Below are 23169 nucleotides of genomic sequence, written 5' to 3' on the forward strand. Positions count from 1 at the left end.
GAAGGATGGTCGACTTGACGTGGAGGTGTCCAGGTCAGTGTGCAAAATGAGGTTGGCTGAAGCGACGGTGTCCAGCCTGAATCGGATGCGAGATTTGTTGACCGTAAGGGTGGCACACCACTCGTCGTCCGGATCAATGCTCATCACTGAGAAGGGCTTAGCCTTTTTTTTGGAAAACATCGTATGCTTGGTGATGATGCCCACCCTGAATGGGGATGTGAGATCCTCGGTGTCAGGGTCTGGAACCGTGTCAGATTTGGAATCTGTAACTGGTTGTTGCACGGACCGGACATTCCTGCGCTGCTGCTGGGAGCGATGGGATGCAGGTAGTTGAGCAGATCTGCACAGGGCTGGGTAGTGCCCAAGTTGCCACACTGGAGACAGCATCGAGATGTCGCGGGACATTGCCGCATTAAGTGGGAGGAGCCACAGTTGTTGCACGCCGTGATACCGACATCAGGAAGCTCCGTGCGCCACCGCGCATGCATGGTGCGGTCGTACATTATGCGCACCTGCGCAGTTCAGTCCTTGGCGTCCCCTTGGTCGTTGCGCGCATGCGCAGGAGCCCGGGAAAAGCATGCAAAATGGCTGCCCTCATCCAGACTCAGGCCCTGGAGCTGTTTTACGGCCTGCACCAGCTCCGCATCGTGGGGCCTTGCCGCGCCGTCTCTGCCGCTTTAATGTGCGAGTACCGGTTAGTAGCGTGCTCATGCAGAACACGGGTTTTGATGGCTACAGCGAGGGTGAGCTGCTTCACTTTAAGGAGCTGCTGGCGTATGGGGTCCGAGTGCATGCTGAAAACTATCTGGTCGCAGATTATGGAGTCGGAGGTGGAGCCGCAATTACAGGATTGCGCAAGGATGCGAAGATGGATGAGGAAAGATTGAAAAGGTTCATCCTTACCCTGCAAACGCTGTTGTAAGACATAGCGTTCAAAACTCTCGTTGACTTCGATCTCACAGTAGCTGTCGAACTTGAGCAGGACTGTTTTGAACTTGGACTTGTCCTCACCTTCAGCAAATGTGAGGGAGTTAAAAATGTGGATGGCGTGGTCCCCGGCCGTGGAGAGAAAATGAGCAATCTTTCTGGCATCCGATCGGCTTCGAGGTCGGTGGCTTCGAGATACAGCTCAAACTTCTGCTTAAAAATCTTCCAGTTGGCACCGAGGTTGCCGGCGACGTGGAGCGGCGGGGGAGGGCGGGCGCTGTCCATATTACCGGATGGCTGATCGCTGGTCAAAGGCAGACTATCTCAGGGTAGGTCTGTCAAACTCTAACATCACGCACTGATACCATGATGTGTTGGGTATGCTGGGTCTGCGAAGACTGCGTTTACCATAGCAGTGAGAGAGACTGGTTTCCAACACTTGTACAAGTACAACTCTATTTTATTGAACTATGAGCTGTTAAACATACTTGAACTGTGGGTTGACACTATGCTGAGTTGACTGGAGACCTGAGGCTAACCTGACCAGACTATCCTGGTAGCACATGGTGGATGCTCGTGTTGCTGCTCACGGGCTCTTGCTGTCTCAGAGGCTGCATCCCAAGAGAGCAAGAAAATTAGTGCCCTCTGGCTTTAAAGTGGCCGTTTCCTGTCTGCTGATTGGCTGCTGTGTTCTGTGTGTTGATTGGTCATTCAGTGTGTCAGTCATTGTCTGTCTATGCACCATCATATACTTGTGTGTATATTATGACACATATGGCTGAGGATTCTGGGAAGTATTATTGCTAATTTTTCCCCCTTAGCATTTCAGTGAGTCCACCCAAATATACAAAGGACCTTGGCCACAAAATACTGGCCAAAGTCATGCGTTTATGGTTATGGCAAGCAGATGTTTCTTCCCAGTGAAAATGCAGATTGCACCAAATCAGAAAATCCCAGCCATTCTTCAAAGTTTAAGGTATATTTTGCTGCAACCGATAACAACAACCTGGAAAATACAATGACTATTTTAACTGTATGAATGCTTAGCATAAATCAGTTCTCTCTCTGTTATTTTAATGGAGACTTTAACCATTTAAGTTCAATATTTCCTTTGAAATTGGAGAGACAAACTTCCAAGGAGTGCATAAGCTTTCATTCGTTAGCAACGTTCACAGTAATTTTCAAGGTAATGCAACCAGCACCACGATGTGTTTGCTATTAGAACACAAACTTCAATATAGCTGTGAAAGTGTGCAAATATTTGCCCAAGAAATGGTCTCTATTGTGCTTTGGGTAATTTTAAGGCAAGACAATTCCTTTAAGCATGGTTTTGGCTGTTTTGTATTTCATGAGTGAGGAAGTTACTTACCATCCTCTCTCATAGATTGAACGAGAGATCCTAATTTTTTGTTCATGTTGCATCCATATAGGATGCAAAAACATACATGCATTTCACACATTGTCCACACTCCACAGGGCCGATTCTTAATTCAGTTTCTTGTGTAATTTGCAGAAAATCTTAACACTATAATAATAAACATGGCTCAACCCCGCAGCATGGAGAACTTGTGCACTGATTCTTAAAATTTCATTTGAGAAAAATATCATATACTTTAAGAAACTTCGATTGGAGGCTTTAAAGAGTTAATTTATTTTCTCAGAAAACAGGCTTTCTTAGTCTCAAGGTTGAGAGGAGCTAGCACATACTATTTGTATATCAAGGTGATTCCAATTTCCAGCTGGGGAACCAGGACTCTTAACACCCTCATCCCCTGACAACTGTCCAATTATGTACATCACACACAGCTTACTGTTTGCAGTAGAAGTAATCAATAAAGGATGTGGTTGAGTGAACACAGATTTTGGCTGAACCAATGCATGAAAACTTAATCATTTGTTCAGTGTGGAGAAATCAAATATAGCAGAGATGAAAACAGTCACTCAGGGGGGTTGCCAATTGTGCCACCAAGTTTAAGGACCAGAGCTTTTAGCAAGACGAAAATGGGACTGGTGACAGGTGGAAATTTAAACGACTTTCTTCATTTCATGAATTAATGTAAACACTTCCAATTAATTTTTTTCTCTCTGGTCATTTCCAAAATTTCATCTCAGAAAGAGCCAGTTTAATTTAATAAATTGTGATGCTTACTGGACTGTTGAATTGCATTTAATATAAATGCAGTATGTATAATGTTTGAGTATAGTATTGTGGAAACATTTGTAACTAAAAAACATTTTTACCCAGTGGGAAAACACTTAATCATCTCCGACTGACCAAAACAAAATGAATAGATAGAATGTTAAGCGCATGGAAAATAATTTTGAAGGAATAATATGTGTATTTCTAAAACTGAAATCGAAATCTAAAATATTTTAAAGATTTGAAACATTTTGTTATGTAACCTTAAACATTAAATGTAATGGCAGGAACTAATGTATCATCTCAATGTTTGCAATGATAAAATATCTAACATTTGCCAACTTTATGCTGTCTTTGAAATGTGTCTTGAAAATAACTGGATAACTTTCATGCAAGGGTCATTCAAGAAGGGCAAAGCTTCACATTTAAGTATGCTGGTAATGCTTGGCAACATACCTCAAACAATTTAGTTTTTCACAGTTGAATGAATTCCCAGTGACAAAACGCAACTTACCTTATCAAGGCCTTAGCCAGTGCTTCGTAGGTTTTGCCTAAGCCAATATCATCATCCATGGAATTGGACAGTTCCAAATACATTTGCAAGTACTAAATAAGAGAGGAAGAGACAGAAATTGTGCATAATACAGTGAAGAAGGAAATAGCAAAAATAATGAATTACTTTTGAGCACATTCTATTTTTCACTTATTTTCTGGGGTCTGTAAATATTATCTGAAAAAAAATGATATTGAACAGGAATAGATAACTTTTAAAGTAAATCTTTGATACTGATTAATAAAATTGCTACAAATGGCCAATGCAATTGATGAAGATTTCAGATCCACAATGATCCAGCTCATCTTCTTTCATCCCAATTTTTCAGTGCTTCTGTCATCGAGTCCGAAAGATGCTAGTTAAATATGATGTAATTTAAGATATATTAAAGACATTTCAGAGGGAACTGATTAATAAGATTTATATTCACAGTTGACAGTTTCAGTTAAATGATCTCCTTGAGATAGTTTAGTTATTTTTCACTTCAAATATTGTGAGATTGAAATAAATAGTAACATTAATAAAATGGCTCCAATATTAGCATTAACTGTATGACTGAACATCAATGAAACCTATAGAACTAAAACACATAGGTCTAGAAACAAGGGGTAGGAAACAAACTACCTGACCAACGAATATAAGTGCTGTTCGCTGATTATAATAATTTATAGATGAAACCAGTGCCACCCATGATATTCATTAACTTCATACCTAACTGGGCAGGGTGGTGGAAATGCAATATTCGGAGTTCATGACACTTCTTAAAGGCGGACAGCATCTCTTGAAGAGATTGTGTATGCCGGCTTCAAAATGTTGTGGAATAGGTGAAGGAAGAACCAATTGATAGAGGGAGTGAGTAGGTACCAAAAGCCTCTCATCCTATTCTAGAGGCTTTTTTTGCAGGCACTGGAGAGTGTTCCTTTCCCCTGATCCTTCAGCAATCTACTCAGGAATTAACAGGGAGATTACAGAATGTATCAATGCGGGGAGCATTATCTCAAGAGCAAGAGAGATAAATCAATGATTTGACAGTATGTAAGAAGACTGGGAGAATACTTTCTGATCAAAGCTGCACCATCCACAGTTTCTGTACCTACAACACTCACAACTTTCAAAACTGCCCTGCTCGCTACTCTGATCTGCCTCACAATCACAGCATCACACTTGACTAAACCTCCTTTTCCTTATATTCACACACTTATCACTGTCACAACCTTCACTTAGCCATAACTCCAACATCATCAGCTATTCCACCATGACAGCCACATTCTTGAAATAAGTTACATGATGATCACAAAAACACATTCCTCTTTCTCACCGGAAAGGAGTGCACACAGTACAAGGCTGCTCCTGGTGGAGGAAGACTTCTCTGTACACCATCTCCTTGCTCAAAGAGTGAATCTGGGCTCAGATAGGAAGGACTAGATAGAGGTCATAGTCACTGCCGATGTTGAAGGTGTCGTCTCAAAAGGTTTCTTCAAACCTAATGCTCTTTGTCTCTTCTGGATTCTTGCTTACCCCATTCCGCTTGACAAGCTGCAGATGTTTTCAACATTTACTTCTCTCCTCTGTTCCTTTCTAAAATGTATTTGTTCACAAAATATGGGGATATATTGCATATATTCTATAAGCTAGAATTTATTGGCCATCTCTGTGATGTGATTTTCAAAAGCTAACAGTGTATTTGGCAGCCAAAAGAGAAAATGCTGGAAAATCTCAGCAGGGCTGGCAGCATCTGTAGGGAGAGAAAAGAGATATGTTTTGTGTCAAGATGACCCTTTGTCAAAGCTGGACTTGATCGCTTTTATCCAGTGTATTTGGTAGACTCTAAAAATTAGTGTGGAGCGGGCAGCACGGTGGTGCAGTGGGTAGCTGCAGCCTCACGGCGCCGAGGACCCAGGTTCAATCCCAACTCTGTGGAGTTTGTCATTCTCCCCGTGTTTGCGTGGGTTTCGTCCCCACAACCCAATGATGTGCAGGGTAGGTGGATTGGCCACGTTAAATTGTCCCTTAATTGGAAAAATGAATTGGGTACTCTAAATTTATTTTTTTAAAATTAGTGTTGAGCAACCACAGCCCCAGTGAGCAGACTGTTCCGCCAGGGTAAGTAACTCTTCTCATCATTCTGAGCCCACACCTCCACAGGGATCTCACTCAATGTCAGCTCAAGGGACACCACAACCCGCTCTCCCACACGCACCATCATCTCCCCTACGGTTGTATCCGCATCCAGTCCATGGCCCTACTCACCATCCACATGTGTCATGCATCCTTATCATCTGGCCTGGCAGGTGTCCTGCTGACACTCTCTCCAACTGTCTTCATGCAGGACAAACTGGGACACAACAAGAGGGAAAGATCCCAGACTGGTGGAGAGATGCCTGCACTGAAAGTTCTTATGGACTTTGAACACAGAGTGCATCAACTTGCCGGAGGGGACAGGGACCGGTCCTGTGCTGCTCAACCAAGTGAAGATCCAGCACTGTATCATCCATCAGGCTACCATGTTGTGAAACATATCTCTTGCTTCTCAGGCTGCTCAACACCAGCTCTGATAGCAGCATCGACCATGAACTCTCAGAGACTGAAATAGAACTGTCACAGCGCTTATCCACACCTTCCACCAGCACAAAGAAAACAACCCAGTGAGATCTAGTTTTAAAGCAATCTCAGGGTCACAAACTGTTGAGCACATCACACTGTCTGATCCACAGTAGCAGAGGCAGGGACATCCCAAGGTGTCAGCACTTAGAGGTTTGCTGGAGGCCAGGAATCTGCTGAGTCTCAATTAAATGGCCAGCCTCTGCACTTGCTTATACCTCAGTTGCTGGAGCTCCAAAGGAAAGGTAAGGAAAATCAGGACAGACGTCTGTTGTACTCCTCAGATTGCAACACTCCATGGAGGGGTCCATCTGATTTCAAACTGAGGTGATTGCACCGACAGGTCAATGCACTGACATCAACACTGGTATGGTGGCAGTATAGACCATGGTGCAAGACTGTCCTGCGTTGCTGCAAAACATGGGCTCCATGGTAGAGGCACTTGCTGGCATCTTTGAGTGCCAACCCAGAGGACAACGACGTTCTCAAGCTCACTTCAGGTGCCGCTCTATCTCAAAGAGACATATAGGGGGCCTCGTGCACCAAAATGGATGAGGATCAACTGGTGCACACACAGGGGCAATCCACTCAGGAGAGTCTGGGAATGTCCCACCCATCTGAATCCTCTCTTCTTGTGACTACATCAGCTCAAAATTCACAGGTCAAGGAGGGTGGCACTGCAACACAGCAGGATCCCTAAAGCAGACCAGGGGGCCCCAGGTCTCAATCCTCGAGGGGATTCCTGTGAAGGTTGTCATAGACAACAGGGTGTGGCAGACTGCAGGTTGCCTCCAACTCTGCTGTGGATGTTGGGGATACACCAAGATGTAGTGGTGGCGACAGGAAGTTTAAGAAATGAAATGAAAATGAAAATCGCTTATTGTCACGAGTAGGCTTCAATGAAGTTACTGTGAAAAGCCCCTAGTCGCCACATTCCGGCGCCTGTCCGGGGAGGCTGGTACGGGAAGTTGTAGTTTCACAGCATGGGCATGTGTGTAAATCACCTGTCCGTAATATTCACTTTGGAAATAAACTCACAATAATTTCATCCTTTCCATGTCTCCTTCTTGTCACCCTGAAGTGAAAACCTCATTCCTGCACAAGATAAAGGCAGGGCTCTCAGTCCAGGGCTTCCTCCATATGCTTTGTGAAAACTTCCCAGCACATGGATGGTGTTCCTTCACAGTGACTGAACACATCATTCATGCTTGTATCTCGATGGGAATTAGGATGTCTGCCACAATGTACAGGGCGAGCATCACAGATTGTAGTCATTCTTCATGTCTTGAGATCTTCTGCCTCGTCTGGACATTGTCTCATGGCTGACATCCTCACCCTTGAGGATCGCTTCAGCCTCCTTCCCTCTGGCATCCTTCTCATCAGAGGAGACGTTCCGCTCCTCCATCTCCTCCCCTGGCATTTCTTTCCCCCGCTTCAAAGCTGGGTTGTGCAGGGCACAAAAGGTGACGACGATGCATGATCCCCTCTGTGGATTGCATTGCAGGGCATCACCGGTAACAGAACCTCATCTTCAGCATCGCTATGGCCTATTTCATCAATATGCAAGCTGCAGCATGAACCTCATTGTACCTTGTCCCACTTGCACTATGTGGCCTTCGCATAGACGTCATCAGCCACGTCCTCAGTGGGGAGCCCTTATCAGCCTCTGTGGATCTTGAAAGATTTTTTCATAGAATTTACAGTGCAGAAGGAGGCCATTCGGCCCATCGAGTCTGCACCGGCTCGTGGAAAGAGCATCCTACCCAAGCCCACACCTCCACCCTATCCTCATGACCCAGTTACCCCACCCAACACTAAGGGCAATTTTGGACACTAAGGTCAATTTATCCTGGCCAATCCACCTAACCTGCACATCTTTGGACTGTGGGAGGAAACCGGAGTGCCCGGAGGAAACCCACGCACACACGGGGAGAACGTGCAGACTCCGCCCAGACAGTGACCCAATCTGGGAATCGAACCTGGGACCCTGGAGCTGTGAAGCAATTGTGCTAACCACTATGCTACCGTGCTGCCCTCTAAAGATGTCAGGGATCTGAGAATGGCTGAGAATGTAGAAGTCATGTACACTCCCTGGGAATCAAGCTCACACCTGCAGAATGCATTTGATATGGTCGCAGAACAGCTGAACATTTAGCAAGTGGATTCCCTTGTGTTTCACCCATGTGACAGCTTGATGCCATGGAGCTCTGAGTGCCATGTGAGTACAGACAATGGCACCTTGTACCTGTGGAAAATCGGAGATCTGTGTAAATCCTATTGCTCTTGCTTCCTAGCCTGTCTGATCCTGATCGAAATGAACAAAGTTGTGTGCCCTCATAAAAAATGCATCCATGACCTCCTGGGTGCAGTTCTGTGGAGGCTTGCAAAATCCCACAGAGGTCAAATGTGGAGCCCTGGAAGGTTTCACTGGCCTAAAAATTGAGCACTGTTATAACTTTCAGTGACACTGCCGGAGGATGGACTCCAAGTCACCTGGCGTCAAATCCTGCAGCAAGTGATGCAACCAGCCAGTTCCTTGGTCATGCGGAATCTTTGGCAATGCTGTTCTCGGACATCTAAAATGTTAGGTGCCATCTGTAGACCTTGGATGTCGTGATGCACTGACAAAAAGATGGCACTCTGGGGATCGCCCTTTGCATGTGGAGTGGGCCCTGCCATCCCTTCCACTTCACGGTTCTGCTCCTACCTTTGGTGGGACAAGCGTTGCCGTTGATGTCTTCTTCTCTCCTGTCTATAAGCAAGAAGAATGATAGCGTGATCACCAGGTTCCATGATCCTGACGATCTCCGCACTGCAGTATCAAAAGGAGAGACTTGACAGTCAGCATTTGTCTATTCATTGTCTGAAGCCGCCTCTCAAAGCCCATTGACTCATGTCCTGGCCACACTATTGATGTCTAATCTTTAGTTTGCATGCTTGTTGGGCAAGATCTCACACTACCCCTGCCCCAGATCACATGACAGCTTTGGCCACTCTACTGCCTCCTCAGAAATCTCATGCGCAGACATTGCCTTAATTTTGACTCCAAGGCCTTGCAATTAGCTTGGTCCGTGGCGGCACTTATCAATAGGCACTTCAGCAAAGAGCCAAGGATTAGGTTCTATCCTTGAGCAGTGTGCCATGGCCACCTCTGAGGGGATATAGTTGCTTGCCCAGTCAGGCAATGGTACAGCCACACCATAGTAGTCATTGATTTTGAAAGCTGGTTCACCAGGGGTGCGCAGCAATCATTGGCATTCTCACACATGAGTGCTGCTTGAGTGGGCACAATTACTCTAAATTTGACTCTAAATATGGCAACTGAGCTCAAGCTGAATGGCTCAGCTGCAACGGGGTACTGATCACTGACATGTTTTTGTATTAGCTTTGCCCTTATCAACATCTCACCTCCAGAAGAGCAACTCCTCCTCCCCTGTGATTGTGTAGTGTGCAAAGTCCATGATGTCCATCCACTGTCCCCCTCCACATTGAGGCATGTGCCCGAGGCTTCCCTTCCTGTTGTGCAGCCCTGCCAAGAAATCTGTGCCCCAGGTTTCCCTTCCCTTCTCACTGTGCAGATCCTCCAAGAAATCTGTGCCCCAGGCTTCCCTTCCCTCTTCTCTTTGCAGATCCTCCAAGAAATCTGTGCCCCAAGTTTCCCTTCCCTTCTCACTGTGCAGATCCTCCAAGAAATCTGTGCCCCAAGACTTCCCTTCCCTCTTCTCTGTGCAGATCCTCGAAGAAATCTGTGCCCCAGGCTTCCCTTCCCTCTTCTCTGTGCAGATCCTCCAGGAAATCTGTGCCCCAGGTTTCCCTCCCTTTCCCTCTTTGCAGCCCTTCAAAGAATCTCGTGACCTGGTGCCAGAAGGCAGTTTTGACTATGCTGCTGTTTAGACTTGCCCATGAATACTGTTATAACCTGCCTGCTTACCACTGGCTGGGGACTAATGGCAATCCCACAATCCTCAGGGGGTATGAACTTCCCCAATGAATGGGGGCGAAGAAATCATTAGCAGAGTCCCTGCATAAATAGAGCTGGCCAGTATGGAACCAGCTAGAGAGAAGTGAGCAGGAAGGGAGTACTGCTGCTACTGTTGTATATAATATGTGATTGTAAATAAATGTTATTTCTTTCTATTCTAGAAACTCGTGCTGGATTCTTCGTGGCCCTCACAAAACTGATGACGAGGGTTAAAGTTGATAGCTGTCTATGCTGCTGAAGCCACCTCCCTCGATTTTTGTTGGATACAGGTTGGAAGTTTTTCTTCTGTTACACCATGCCTCTGTATGGACGTTTGGATGTCTTTGATGCTGCGCTGGAAAGTTGTAACCAGTACGCACAACGGATGCGTTACTATTCCCGGGCAAACAACATCACCAAAAATGAGCGCCAGGTGGTCATTTTGCTCAACACCTGTGGCCCGCATACGTTTGGGGTGATTAGGAGCCTTACATGCCCAGTTGCGCCGGACACCAAGACGTTTGATGAACTTGTGACCTTAGTGGAGCAACATTTTAACCCAACCCGGTTCACGATAGTCTATCGTTAAAGGTTTAATACTGCTGAGAGAACCCCAGGAGAATCCCTTGCAGAGTTTCTATCCAGGCTACGCAGGATTGTGGAGTACTGTGACTATGGTGAGACCTTGTCAGAAATGTTACGTGACTGTTTGGTTTGCGGTATTAACAACGCAGCCACCCAAAGAAAGTTGTTAGCCGAGCCAACATTGACTTTTCAACAGGCCATTCAAATAGTATTGGCCCGAGAGAGCGCAGAATGGGAAGCGCAGGAGCGATAGGGAATGGAGGTGTATGCCTTGGGGCGCAACCCCTTCCGTCCAAAAGTGTCTCCCCGCACCCCTGCCGTACCTTGCACGGGGCGGCATCCGGATTGACACCAGTGGCCGCCGGATGTTCCTCCCCGAAGGGAGCCTTCTCCAGAACCGATGGATGAGGAGCTATGTCAGTGTTGGACTTGTGGGCGCCGACCCATCGTGGACTCCGGCCCTGAGGGCACCAGAGGTGCCGTCGTTCCGACAGAAACTGGGGCCGGGCCAGCCCAGGGGCCATACCTTCCATTTGGATGAACCTGCGGCAACTACTCCCGAGGACGTGGAGACGGAGGACGACTGCCTGCAGCTGCATTGTGTGGCAGCTCCCTGTGTGGCCCCCATTAAAGTGACAGTACGGGTCAACGGTCACCCGCTTGGGATGGAGTTGGACACTGGCACAGCGGTCTCTGTGATCGGCCAGAGGACATTTGACCATATCAAGCAGGGTATACAGACCCTTACATTAACCGATACACAGGCCAGGTTGGCCACCTACACGGGGGAACCATTGGACATTGCAGGGACTACGATGACCCCTGTTGTTTATGGACGCCAAGAAGGGTGTTTCACACTTACAGTGGTGCGCGGCCACGGGCCCAGCCTGTTGGGTCGGGACTGGTTACGCCATTTGCGGCTGTATTGGCAGCACAACCTCCAAACAGTTTCTGGAGGGTTGACTGAAGTGCCAGGACGGTTCCCAGATGTTTTCCAGCCCGGTTTGGGGAAAATAAAAGGGGCCGTAGCCCGTATCCAAGTCGAACCAGGAGCCACGCCGCGCTATTTCTGGGCGCGCCCGGTGCCTTACGCCTTGCTCGAGAAGGTAGAAGGGGAGCTCACTCATTTGGAATCCTTGGGTATTATCAGGCTCGTCTTTTTCACTGACTGGGCAGCGCCAATTGTTCCTATAATGAAGCCAGATGCCACAGTTCGCTTGTGCGGCAACTATAAACTTACAGTGAATACGGCTTCCCGACTCGACCGATATCCAATGCGTCGCATAGAGGATCTCTACGCAAAGCTTGAAGGCGGACTCTCTTTCACAAAATTAGATGTGAGTCACGCCTAGCTACAGTTGGAGCTGGACCCTGCCTCCCGGCCATATGTAACTTAATACACACCGGGGCCTATATGAATATACACGGTTGCCCTTTGGAGTATCCTCTGCCTGCGCTATCTTTCAACGCGTCATGGAGGGCATCTTGAGAGATTTACCGTGTGTCGCTGTCTACTTCGACGACGTTTTGATTACAGGGACGTCGGAGCAGGAACATTTGGAAAATTTGGAGGCTGTCCTTAAGATGCTTTTCAGAGGCTGGAGTCCGTTTACGTCGTACAAAGTGCATCTTTCAGGTGAAGGAAGTAGTCTACCTGGGTTATCGGGTGGACCGCAAAGTTTTGCACCCCGTCGCAGAGAAGGTGCGCGGAATTCAACAGGCCCCCGTCTCGACTGACACTTCGCATCTTCGTTCTTTTTGTGGCCTCATAAAATATTACAGGAAGTTCCTCCCCAATCTGGCAACTACATTGGCCCTGTTGCATCTTCTGCTAAAGAAGAATCACACCTGAGTTTGGGGTCAGCCGCAAGAAACCGGTGGGTAAAACAGCAATTGTCGTTGTCTGGGTTACTAGCCCACTATGATCTTGGAAAGCCTTTGCTCATCACATGTGATGCATCCCCGTATGGTATTGGTCCTGTCCCACAAGACGGCGAACGGGCCGAGCGGCCGATAGCTTTCGCCTTCCGCACATTGACTGCAGCGGAAAAGAAGTACGCGCAGATCGAGAAGGAGGGCCTGGCAGTGGTCTTTGCGGTGAAACGCTTCCACCAGTACGTATATGGCTGCCACTTCACTATCGAAATTGATCATTAGCCTCTGCTGGGACTTTTCAGAGAGGATAAGCCAATACCACCCATTGCTTCCGCACAGATCCAGCGCTGGGCTTTGTTGCTCGCTGCCTACGAGTATTCTCTGGAGCATAAACCAGGGACCCAGATAGCGAATGCCAACGCACTGAGCCGATTGCCTCTATCGACCCCCACGACCGGTGAGGTGGTCGCATCACAGATCCGTGAGTGGACCCAGACGGAACCAGTCCTGTCAAAGGTTCGGCACATAATCCTGTATGGTGGGCAGCATAGACAGCTCCCAGGTGAGTTGCGGGCATTTTCCCCCAAGCTGTCAGAATTTAGCGCGGAAGACGGTATTTTCTTGTTGGGGATGCATGTGATTGTCCCGGAAAAAGGACAGGAGCTGATACTAGAGGACTTGCACAATGGGTATCCGGGTGTGACCAAAATGAAAATGTTGGCCTGGAGGTATGTCTGGTGGCCAGGCCTCAACACCGACATTGAGAAGGTGGCCCAAAACTGCTCGATTTGCTAGGAGCATCAGAAGCTTCCGCCGGCCACGCCCCTACATCACTGGGAATGGCCAAGGCGGCCTTAGGCGCGCTTGCATGCGGATTTTGCCGGCCCTTTTCAAGAATCCATGTTCCTTCTATTAACCAATGCCCAGTATAAATGGCTAGCGGTGCATAAGATGGTCGGCACAACGTCCTGCGCAACAATCGAGAAGATGCGTTTGTCTTTCAGTACGCATGGCCTCCCCGAGGTGCTGGTCACAGACAACGGCACTCCGTTCACAAGTGAGGAGTTTGTGAGGCTCATGAAGATGAACGGCATACACCATATCCGCACCGCTTCTTACCACCCGGATTCCAATGGGTTGGAGGAGTGTGCAGTGCAGACACTCTTCCGGGTCTATGGACATGAGACTGGCTCATTTTTTGTTTTCATACAGGACCACTCCACATGCGGTGACTGGGGTAGCTCCCGCGGAACTCCTAATGGGCCGGAGACTTCGCATCCGCCTTAGCATGGGTTTCCCGGACATTGGCGCAAAAGTACACCGCACTCAAGAACGGCAGAGGCATGGCTATTCTCGGCATCGGCCGATTCGGCAGTTCGCGCCCGGTGACCCAGTGTTCGTTCGAAATTTTGCTGGTGGTGCCCGGTGGGTCCTTGGAGTTATCTTTCGATGAATCAGGTATCTCTTACCAGGTGCAAGCCCAGGGTCATCTCCAGCACAAGCACGTAGACCGCGTTTGGTCCATAAGGCTGTTTCTTCCAAAGATTCCCTGCCCCCGGAGCTCACGTCCACAGCTGCATAGACCAGACACAGTGGAGAGTTTTCCTCACGATCTTTCTCTGGCGCCGCACTAAAAGCCTGCGCAGGTCATTGCAGAACTGCGTGGAGATAGGAACGCCGAGTTGACAGAGGCAGTGGACTCCGACTCCGAGATGGAGACGCAGGACGCCTGAGAGGGAGTCCTCGGACCCATGGGCCATGGATGTACAACCGATACGCCGTTCATCACGGAAGCATTGTTCTCCATCTCATTACACGCCGCCCGATCCAGCGCCTCGTGCAAATGATATCCGGTCTGCGGCAAAACGAGTCCGACGTCCTCCTTCGCAAGAGTCTTCGATGGATTCCTTGGACTTTGGGGGGGGAGGGATGTTATAACCTGCCTGCTTACCACTGGCTGGGGACTAATGGCAATCCCACAATCCTTAGGGAGTATGAGCTTCCCCAATGAGGGAGGTGGATAAATCATTAGCAGAGTCCCCGCATAAATAGAGCTGGCCAGTACGGAACCAGCTAGAGAGGAGTGATCAGCAAGGGAGTACTGCTGCTGTTGTGTGTTTATATATGTAATTGTAAATAAATGTTATTTCTTTCTACTCTAAAAACTTGTGCTGGATTCTTCGTGGCCCTCACAAAAATCACCCTGCTGCTTGTTCCTTGCTGCTCAACCCATTTCACCACTTACCCCTATAGCCCCAATGACCCCATCTCCCCCCCCCCCCCAATGACTCTTGTCTTCCATGCTTAATTCTTGTCACCTCCTGCCCCCCGACTCACCCTCTGTTTCCCTACTCACTCCCTCTTCCCCTGACTCAACCCTTGTCCAACTCCTTCGCCCCTGGAGACTCAGAGACGCTCCGCAAGTGCAGTGCCAGCACTCGCCTCTCAGCTCACCTCAAAAGTTCTACTTGTCAGGTGCACGCCTTTTGAAACCTGCCAGACTTCACCCTGTTTTGACTATGCTGCTGTGGATGCATTATTGGATGTGGGGTATGATCCTGGCAAATGGGCCCAATAAAGCTATGCTAATGTATTATAATGAATTTCCCAATGTTGAATGATGCGAAAGAGGCCCGCCAGGGGAAATCCAGATGACCCTTTGTCAAAGCTTTTTTCTCTCCCTACAGATGCTGCCAGACCTGCTGAGAATTTCCAGCATTTTCTCTTTGGTTTCAGATTATAGCATCCGCAGTAATTTGCTTTTATCCAGTACAAAGATGATTTCTTGAAGTATGGTTTTGGCAATTATGCCAATGCAAATCAGGATGTAAAGCCCATGTGTGTTACATGCAAGGAAGTACTGCTGAATGAAAGGAGAAGCTTCAGATTTTGAAAGAGAAGTGGTCAGTGAAAACTTCCTTTTGAGATTGAGACCCCAGAGTCAGTTATTAAGATACAACTGACTCCATAATAGAAAGACTGCACTGCTGTAACTGACCTGTGACAGCACAGTAAAAACATGCCAGACAGGGGCGGCATGTGGCGCAGTGGTTAGCACTGGGGCTGCGGCGCTGAGGACCCAGGTTCGAATCCTAGCCCTGGGTCACTGTCCGTGTGGAGTTTGCACATCCTCCCCATGTCACCCCACAACCCAAAAAAGATGTGCTGGTTAGGTGGATTGGCCACGCTAAATTGCCCCTTAATTGGAAAAGAAAAATTATTGCACTCTAAATTTAAAAATAAAATACATGCCAGACGTCTATGAGGCTGTTAGCATTCTAGAGTAGCATCTCCCAGGAATCTCCAATGCTGAGTAAAACAAGCATTTTATTGCGACTGCCATTCACAACGACCTACATGTGTGAGGTTGGATTTTCTGTTCTCACAGAGATGAAGACTGCACGAAGAACTCGTTGAGCTCTGCACCTGATATGTGCATTGCCCTCTCCTCCTATGAACCTGATTGCAGTGAGAGCATTAGGACCAAGCAGGCTCTCCTTTCTCATGAAAGGTAAGCAAACATGGCATGTGTCATGAAGGTCTGTGGTGTGTGTTGTGAAAGTCAGCCGGCATGTGCCGCGAAGTTCAGCCAGCGTGGGTCCCAAAGGTCGGCTGTTTGTCAAAACTGGGTCCCAGGAAAGAAAGTTTGAAAAACATTTCAGTAGAACACATACCTCTGTGGCGATATGCATATACACATTAAGGTATGTAGTTATCTATACGACCTCCAACCAGCAGGTGGCGATAGAGATACACCACGTAGTAGCAGAGATACGGCAGTTAGCAGTAAGACGTACTAGAGGACAGTCGCATTAGATGTAGCTTCAGGAGAATGCACTTATTCGTTACCGTTTGTATTATAGTTCGTAAGTTATCTTTCCAGTGATGATTACGATGATGATTATTACGATTAGGAAAGTAAAGAAGCAGATGATGAGCCAGATAAGGAAGCCATTGAGGTTTACTGAGTTTATTTGGCATTGCTGCCGAGGTTGAAAGCGAGATTGCAACAGCAGACAAATTGGCTCAGAGCAAATCAACTGCTAACAGCCAACTGGTAACTGAAGAAATAATCATCACTTGGGAGAAGTTGGCTCCAGAGAAGCACAGTGATTTACCAATAGTTCCTGCATTGAATTACCCAGTACTCGAGGCCAATCCATCAAAAAACGTGCAGCTAGATGGATACATTTTTGTGCAGTTCTACAACAGACAAAGCATATATGATTATATCAGATGAGGATGAGCCACTAATTAAGACTAAAACATAAAGAGAAGCAGTAATGCATAATGTTGAGGACTTTGAAGTTGCAGACTTGCCTGTAACTGAGAAAGTGTCCCGAAGTATGCTGACATTGGATGCTTCACCAGGTGATGGGCAAGCATTGCGTTCGACTGCAAGCACCATGGATCAACCAAAACTCCTCAATCCAGCAAAGGCTCCAGAACCAGCTTTTGTGGCAGAAGAGCCAGAAACAACTTTCACACCAGCAGCTCCAGAAACTGCTACTACAGCCGACGTTCCAGAAGCAGCTACCATAGCAAAAGATCCATTGCAGCAAAGGATCTAGAAATAGCCAAACCCTTGGCCGAGACCAGTAGTAAGAAGGATGCTCCAGGTACACAGGCAGATGTGCATGTGAACCGCACCAACTTCACGGATGATGCCACTAAAGCTAAGACGAAAAGAAAGAACGACCTGATTATAAAAAAAAGGAAGGGTAAGAGTCGAGGACACAGTTGGTCGACAGGGTGGTAGCCGCGACAGTGAAGACAGAAGCATCGGCAATAAGGCCAATCTCCAAGAACACACACAGAGTAGGAAGCATTGCTTCAAAAGGCTGAAAGAGTTGGGGCAGGATTCTCCCGTACCCGGCAGGACAGAGTGACGTAAACCACTCCAGCGTCGGCCCATCCAAAAGGTGCAGAATCCTCCACACCTTCAGGGGCTAGGCCGGCACTGGAGTGGTTTGCGCCCCGCCGGCCGGCGTGGAAGGTTTTTGTCGTCACGCCAGCCGGGGCTGAAGGGACTCCGCCGGCCGGTGTGGGTCCGCCCATGCGCGGGAGCGTCAGCAGCTGCTGCCGTCATCCCCGCGCATGCACTGGGGGGGGGGTGTTCACCTTCGCGTTGGTCATTGCGGAGGCTCACACGGCCGACTCGTAGGAAAAGAGTGCCCCCACGGCACAGGCCCGCCTGCGGATCGGCGGGCCCCAATCGCGAGCCAGACGACCTTGGGGGCACCAGATCACCCCGCGCCTCCCCAAGACCCCGGAGCCCGCCCGTGCCGCCAGGTCCCGCCGGTAAGAAACCTAGTTTAATTTGCGCCGGCGGGACTGGCAAAGAACCAGTGGGACTTCGGCCCATCGCAGGCTGGAGATTCGCCGGGGGGTGGGGCTGCTGTGAGCAGCCGCCGGCCGGCGTGGCGTGTTTCCCGCCCCCGCCGAATCTCCGGTGCTGGAGAATTCGGCGGCCGGTGGGATTGGGATTCACGCCACCCCCCGGCGATTCTCCGATCCGGTGGGGGGTCGGAGAATCCCGCCCTTGGTCTTTCGAAAGATGAAACAAGATCACATAGTCAGTAAAGGTGCAGGAGAGCAACAAGAAGTTGTCGTTAATCTGAAAGACTGAACGTGTAATGAACTGTGTACAAGGGACGTGTTTGAAATTGTTATGCCTATTATACTTTGGAAAGCACAGTTAGATTTGCATATATGACATGTTTGAGATTGTTATGCACATCATGCTTTGTAGGGCACAGGTATATTTGTTAAACACTCACATTTACAAAGGAAAGGGGATGTGGTGATATGCATATTTAGATTAATGTATATAGTTATCTATGTGACCTCCGACCAGCAGGTGGTGATAGAGATACACCATGTGGTGCCAGAGATACGGCAGTAGGCAATAAGCTGTACACGAGGTCAGTCGCATTAGAAGTAGTTCCAGGAGAGTTCAATTATTCGTTAGTGTCTGTATGATGGTTCGTTAGTTATCTTTCCATGGGCTCACTTTGTTAATAAATTATATTACTAGTCAAAGAACTAAATGTTCTTTGTGTATCTTTACCACGTCCACAACACAGAATATAACAACCTCCCCAAAATTGTATTAATTCAATACCGTCACATAATTCTTCCCTTAGGCTTTCCCCTGCCTGATTGATCTTCTACAACTGCAAAACAGAAAAAGAAATATTTCTATTAAGAACTTTCATCTCACTAAAAAGATTTCAGGACAATCTACATCCAACAGTCTGCTCTGAAAACTCTGCTCACATTTTGACAGCTGTGGCAAATTGTACCTTAGTAGCCAAGACAATCGAGAATAATGTAAAACAATCAACAACATTTTAAATAAATCAACACATAATATGCCAAATTGGTCAATTTTCCCTTTCTCCCAATGCTAATAGATCATTTAAAGATTCCAGGAACTGGATCCGGATCCACCTCTTCATCCCTAATGCTGACCTTTCAGAATGTGCAAGTTCAATGGAAAAGGGCTTCATTTGAATGAGTCGAACATATACCTGCACCATTATGAGCACCTGTTAGGTGACCCTCGGAAAGCTTTGACTCCAAAATTATATCAATGGTGGTTGAGTGGGCAAAGAAGTGGCAAATGAAACTCCATCTGGAAAAGTGTGAGCTCATGCTTTTGAGGAGGGAAAACAAAGCAAGGGAATACTCAATAAATGGGAAGATATTGAGAGGGGCTGAGGAAATGCAAGACCTTGGAGTGCATATCCACAGGTCCTTGAAGGTGGCAGGAGAGGTGGACAAGGTGATCAAGAAAGCATACGGAATATTTTCTTTCATTGGGAAAGTTAATGAATACAAAAGGAAGTGTGTAATGATGGAACTGTATAAAACACTGGTTAAGCAACATCTGACGCTTTGTGTACAGTTCTGGTCACCACGTTACAGGAAGGACATAATTGCCCTGGAAAGAGTAGAGAAGGGATTTACAAAATGAGGAGAGATTGGACATGCGAGGGTTTTTTTCCTTGGAACAGAGGAGGCTAAGGGGAGACCTAATTGAGGCATACAAAATTTTGAGGAGCCTGGACAGAATAAAAATGAGATTAAAATGAGTAGCTTATTTCTTTTTTTGGCTGGTGCAGACATGGTGGACTTAATGGCTTATTTCTGCACCATAACCTTCTCCTGGTTCTATGGAACCTTGATTGCTGCATGCAGGGAAACCATGACTCCATGGAACTGTGGGAATTCAGCCACAACGGTAATTTGTGAGGTCCTTTCACTCGGACTGGCCTCCCCAGTAGTGAAGTAGACAGAATTGCCGGTGCTGGCAAACATGGCATCAATGACCTAAGAAATTAACTTGTCGTCTGTAGATGTTGAGATAACCTGTAGATCCCTGAAAGGAACTAGAAATGATGACACTTAGGGATGCAGTGGCCTTGAGGACCACTGGTAATGCATGTCCACCTGGTCCACTTGGAAGGCAAACTGCTTACAGGACGCTACTTATGTCAGAAACCAAGTGACAGGAAATTCTGAGCCGCCTTAAGTGCTGGTGCTCAGCCATGTCCAGAATGCTAATCCTCTGTTTGTGTTGGGTCATCGCCTCTTGTAAGCTGGAGCTTCATACTCATCCCCTCAATCCTATGGAGTGCAATGTAGTTGAGGGCAAGGTTGTTGCTGCTCCTGCTGTTGTTGGCATTGCTACTCCTGCTGCTCTTGCTCCTCATTGCCGTACCAGTCTCCCCGAACAGGTGCCGGAATGTGGCAGCTAGGGGCTTTTCACAGTAACTTAATTTGAAGTCTACTTGTGACAATAAGCGATTTTCATTTCATTTTCATTAGAGGTCCAAGGTAGATCTGTAGAAGTAGCTCTAATATGTTGAGAAGGCTGAGAACTGGGCAGTGGCAAAATCTCCAAATCAGAAACAAAACCAGAAATTACCGCAAAAGTATCGGAAATCACCTCCAAAGCAGTGAAAGGACACCCTGAGAACAAGTGCTATGAGGAAGGCATGTAAGCAGCTCTTGTATCTCACTCCTCACAGATTTTATTGCCTGTAAACTTCTCAGTCCCATCAATCATCACTGTCCTCACATGCCTTGTTCAACCTCGCACATTTCAGATAATTTGGGAAATCCCTTCGATAGATGATCGCTCACCATCCCGAGAGTTGGTGCCCACCGCGTGGCCAACGACTCTCGAATTCCCACTGCCATTTAATGCTCACTTGAACATTGATTGACAGTGGGAAGGACTTCAATCCACCCTTGGAAGGATGTCTCGCCTGTTGGTCAGATTGGCCGGCAACTCTTCAACTTGGCCAGGCACGGCGCTGCAGCGGTTAGAATTGGTACTACAGTGCTCTGCCTGTCCTAGGCCCTTTGTAAAATTAAGTCCCGAGGATCCTGGGGGCAGGAAGGTAGCTGGGGGGGTTGGGAGGGGGCGCTAAGTGGCAGGGGGAGGTGGTCCCAGAATTCCAACATCCACAAGGGGAGGCCGCTTCAACTCTGAGGAGGCTTTCAGAGTGAGGTGTCCCTTCACTTCCGGTCCAAGATGGGAAATTAGTAAATATGACTTTCCCACCTTACCCACCAGTCCAATAAAAAAAGCTGGATGTGATAAGGCTCATAAATGGCCATTAAGTGGTCACTTGCTAGGCAAAGGGGAGGGTGCCCCCCCCCCCCCCCCCCCCCCGCCTCCTTAGAGGCATGGCTCATCCATGCATGAAATTGCGTCTGGGTTTGAGTAGGCAGGTTCCCAGGGGGAATCCTTTTCATTCAATTTTAATGGGAGTATAAAAGTTCCCCCAATGTGCTCAGGGTTAGAGACAGAATCCTGGGTTAAAACTGTAGTTAATTAGCCACACAATATATTTAAATCTGTGATTCACATGTCTATGGAGGATCCCACAGACTAACAGGCACAATTGAGTTAAATTCAGAAGTTACTAGGTTCCACCAGCAGTTGATGTTCTTTTAGCTCACTGTCTCAACAGAAACCCACCATTGAAGCAGGTTTACATTCCTTGCATAATTCCTCTTTCACTACCTGCTTTGACTTTAATTCACCCTGTGCGGGATTCATTGATCCTGAGGCTAAGTGTTGACGCCATCGTAACTGCCGTTGCGTTTCTCGACGGCAACAACATGCCTTAGAAGCAGCGATTCTGATCCCTACAAGGGGCCAGCACGGCACTGGAACAACCCACGCCGCTCCAGCTGCCGATCCCGGCGTCAGATGTGCGCGGCAGGTCTGTGCATGCTCAGGGGGACCGGCGCGACTGTGCGCATGCATGGCGCTCCCTTCTCTGTGGCGGTACTGGCGCAACATGGCGTAGGACTAAGGGTAGGCGCGGAACAAAAGAGGCCCCCAGCCCGAGAGGCCGGCCCACCGATCGGTAGGCCCCGAATGCGAGCCAGGCCACAGCGGAGGCCCCCCCACAGGGCAGCCGCCCCTCCCGGATGCATGCACGCCGGGTAAGACCACACTTGGATGGTGCCGGTGGCACTTGGATTTTTTGCGCGGCCGCTCGGCCCAACCCAGGGGGAGAATCGCCGGGGGTGCTGCATAGAACGGCCGCTGACCGGTGCCGCGCCAACGCCAATGCCGATTCTCCGCTCTCCAGAGAATCGGCGGACCGGCGTCGGGGTGGCGTTGCGGGATTTGTGCCCTTCCTGGCGATTCTCTGGCCCCGCCTGGGCTGAGAGAATCCCGCCCCCTACTTCCTATTTCTCCATCCTTAGGTCTGGGATGCACTGTTAGTCTATTGTTCACTGAGGTCGCATTGCTCGCTCAATGTTATCAGCCTGTACTTCAAGCAACCTGCTGTGCAAAATATTTTGAGCTGAAGCATGAATGAATAAGTCTAACTAATATAACAAATAACCAGGGGCGGGTTCTCCGGGACGGGCAGAAATGGCGCAGTGGAGTGGCGGGAACCACTCCAGCGTCGGGCCGCACCAAAGGTGCGGAATCCTCCGCACCTTCAGGGGCTAGGCCGGCGCCAAAGTGATTTGCACCCAGCCAGTCGGCGTCGAAGGCCTTTGGCGCCGCGCCTGCCGGGGCCGAAAGGACTCTGCCAGCCGGTGCGGGTCCGCCCATGCGCGAGAGCATTAGCGATTGCTGACAGCATGCCCGCGCATGCACGGGGGGGTTTCAGCTTCGCACCGGCCATCGCGGAGGCTTACACGGCCGGCGCGTAGGAATAGAGTGCCCCCACGGCACAGGCCCGCCCGCGGATCGGTGGGCCCTGATCGCAGGCCAGGCCACCGTGGGAGCACCCCCCCCCCCCCCCCCCCCGGGGCCAGATTGGCCCGAGCCCACCCGCGCTGCCAGGTCCCGCCGGTAAGGGGCCAACTCCAAGTTACGCAGGCGGGACCTGCATAGAACGGGCTGACTTCGGCCCATGCGGACACGAGAATCGCCGTGGAGAGCCCGCCGACCGGCGCAGCGTGGTTCCCGCCCCCACCAAATCTCTGGCACCGGAGAATTCAACAGCCGGCGGGTGCGGGATTCATGCCAACCCCCCCCGGTGA

At 48.6% G+C, this 23169-nt stretch overlaps 1 protein-coding gene across 5 annotated transcripts in view; it reads right to left on the reverse strand.

Moving 5' to 3' along the window:
• The window catches only part of ttc29 (tetratricopeptide repeat domain 29), a 666158-nt gene that overhangs the window by 320884 nt on the left and 322105 nt on the right, over nt 1–23169 (reverse strand). For all 5 annotated transcript variants that reach the window (XM_038791952.1, XM_038791953.1, XM_038791951.1 and 2 more), the window contains one exon: nt 3582–3673. In XM_038791952.1, the coding sequence (XP_038647880.1) occupies nt 3582–3673 (92 nt within the window). The remainder of the gene's footprint in view (nt 1–3581; nt 3674–23169) is intronic.

The sequence above is a fragment of the Scyliorhinus canicula genome, chromosome 3 (assembly GCF_902713615.1).
Source record: "Scyliorhinus canicula chromosome 3, sScyCan1.1, whole genome shotgun sequence".
NCBI classification, from domain to species: Eukaryota; Metazoa; Chordata; class Chondrichthyes; order Carcharhiniformes; family Scyliorhinidae; genus Scyliorhinus; species Scyliorhinus canicula.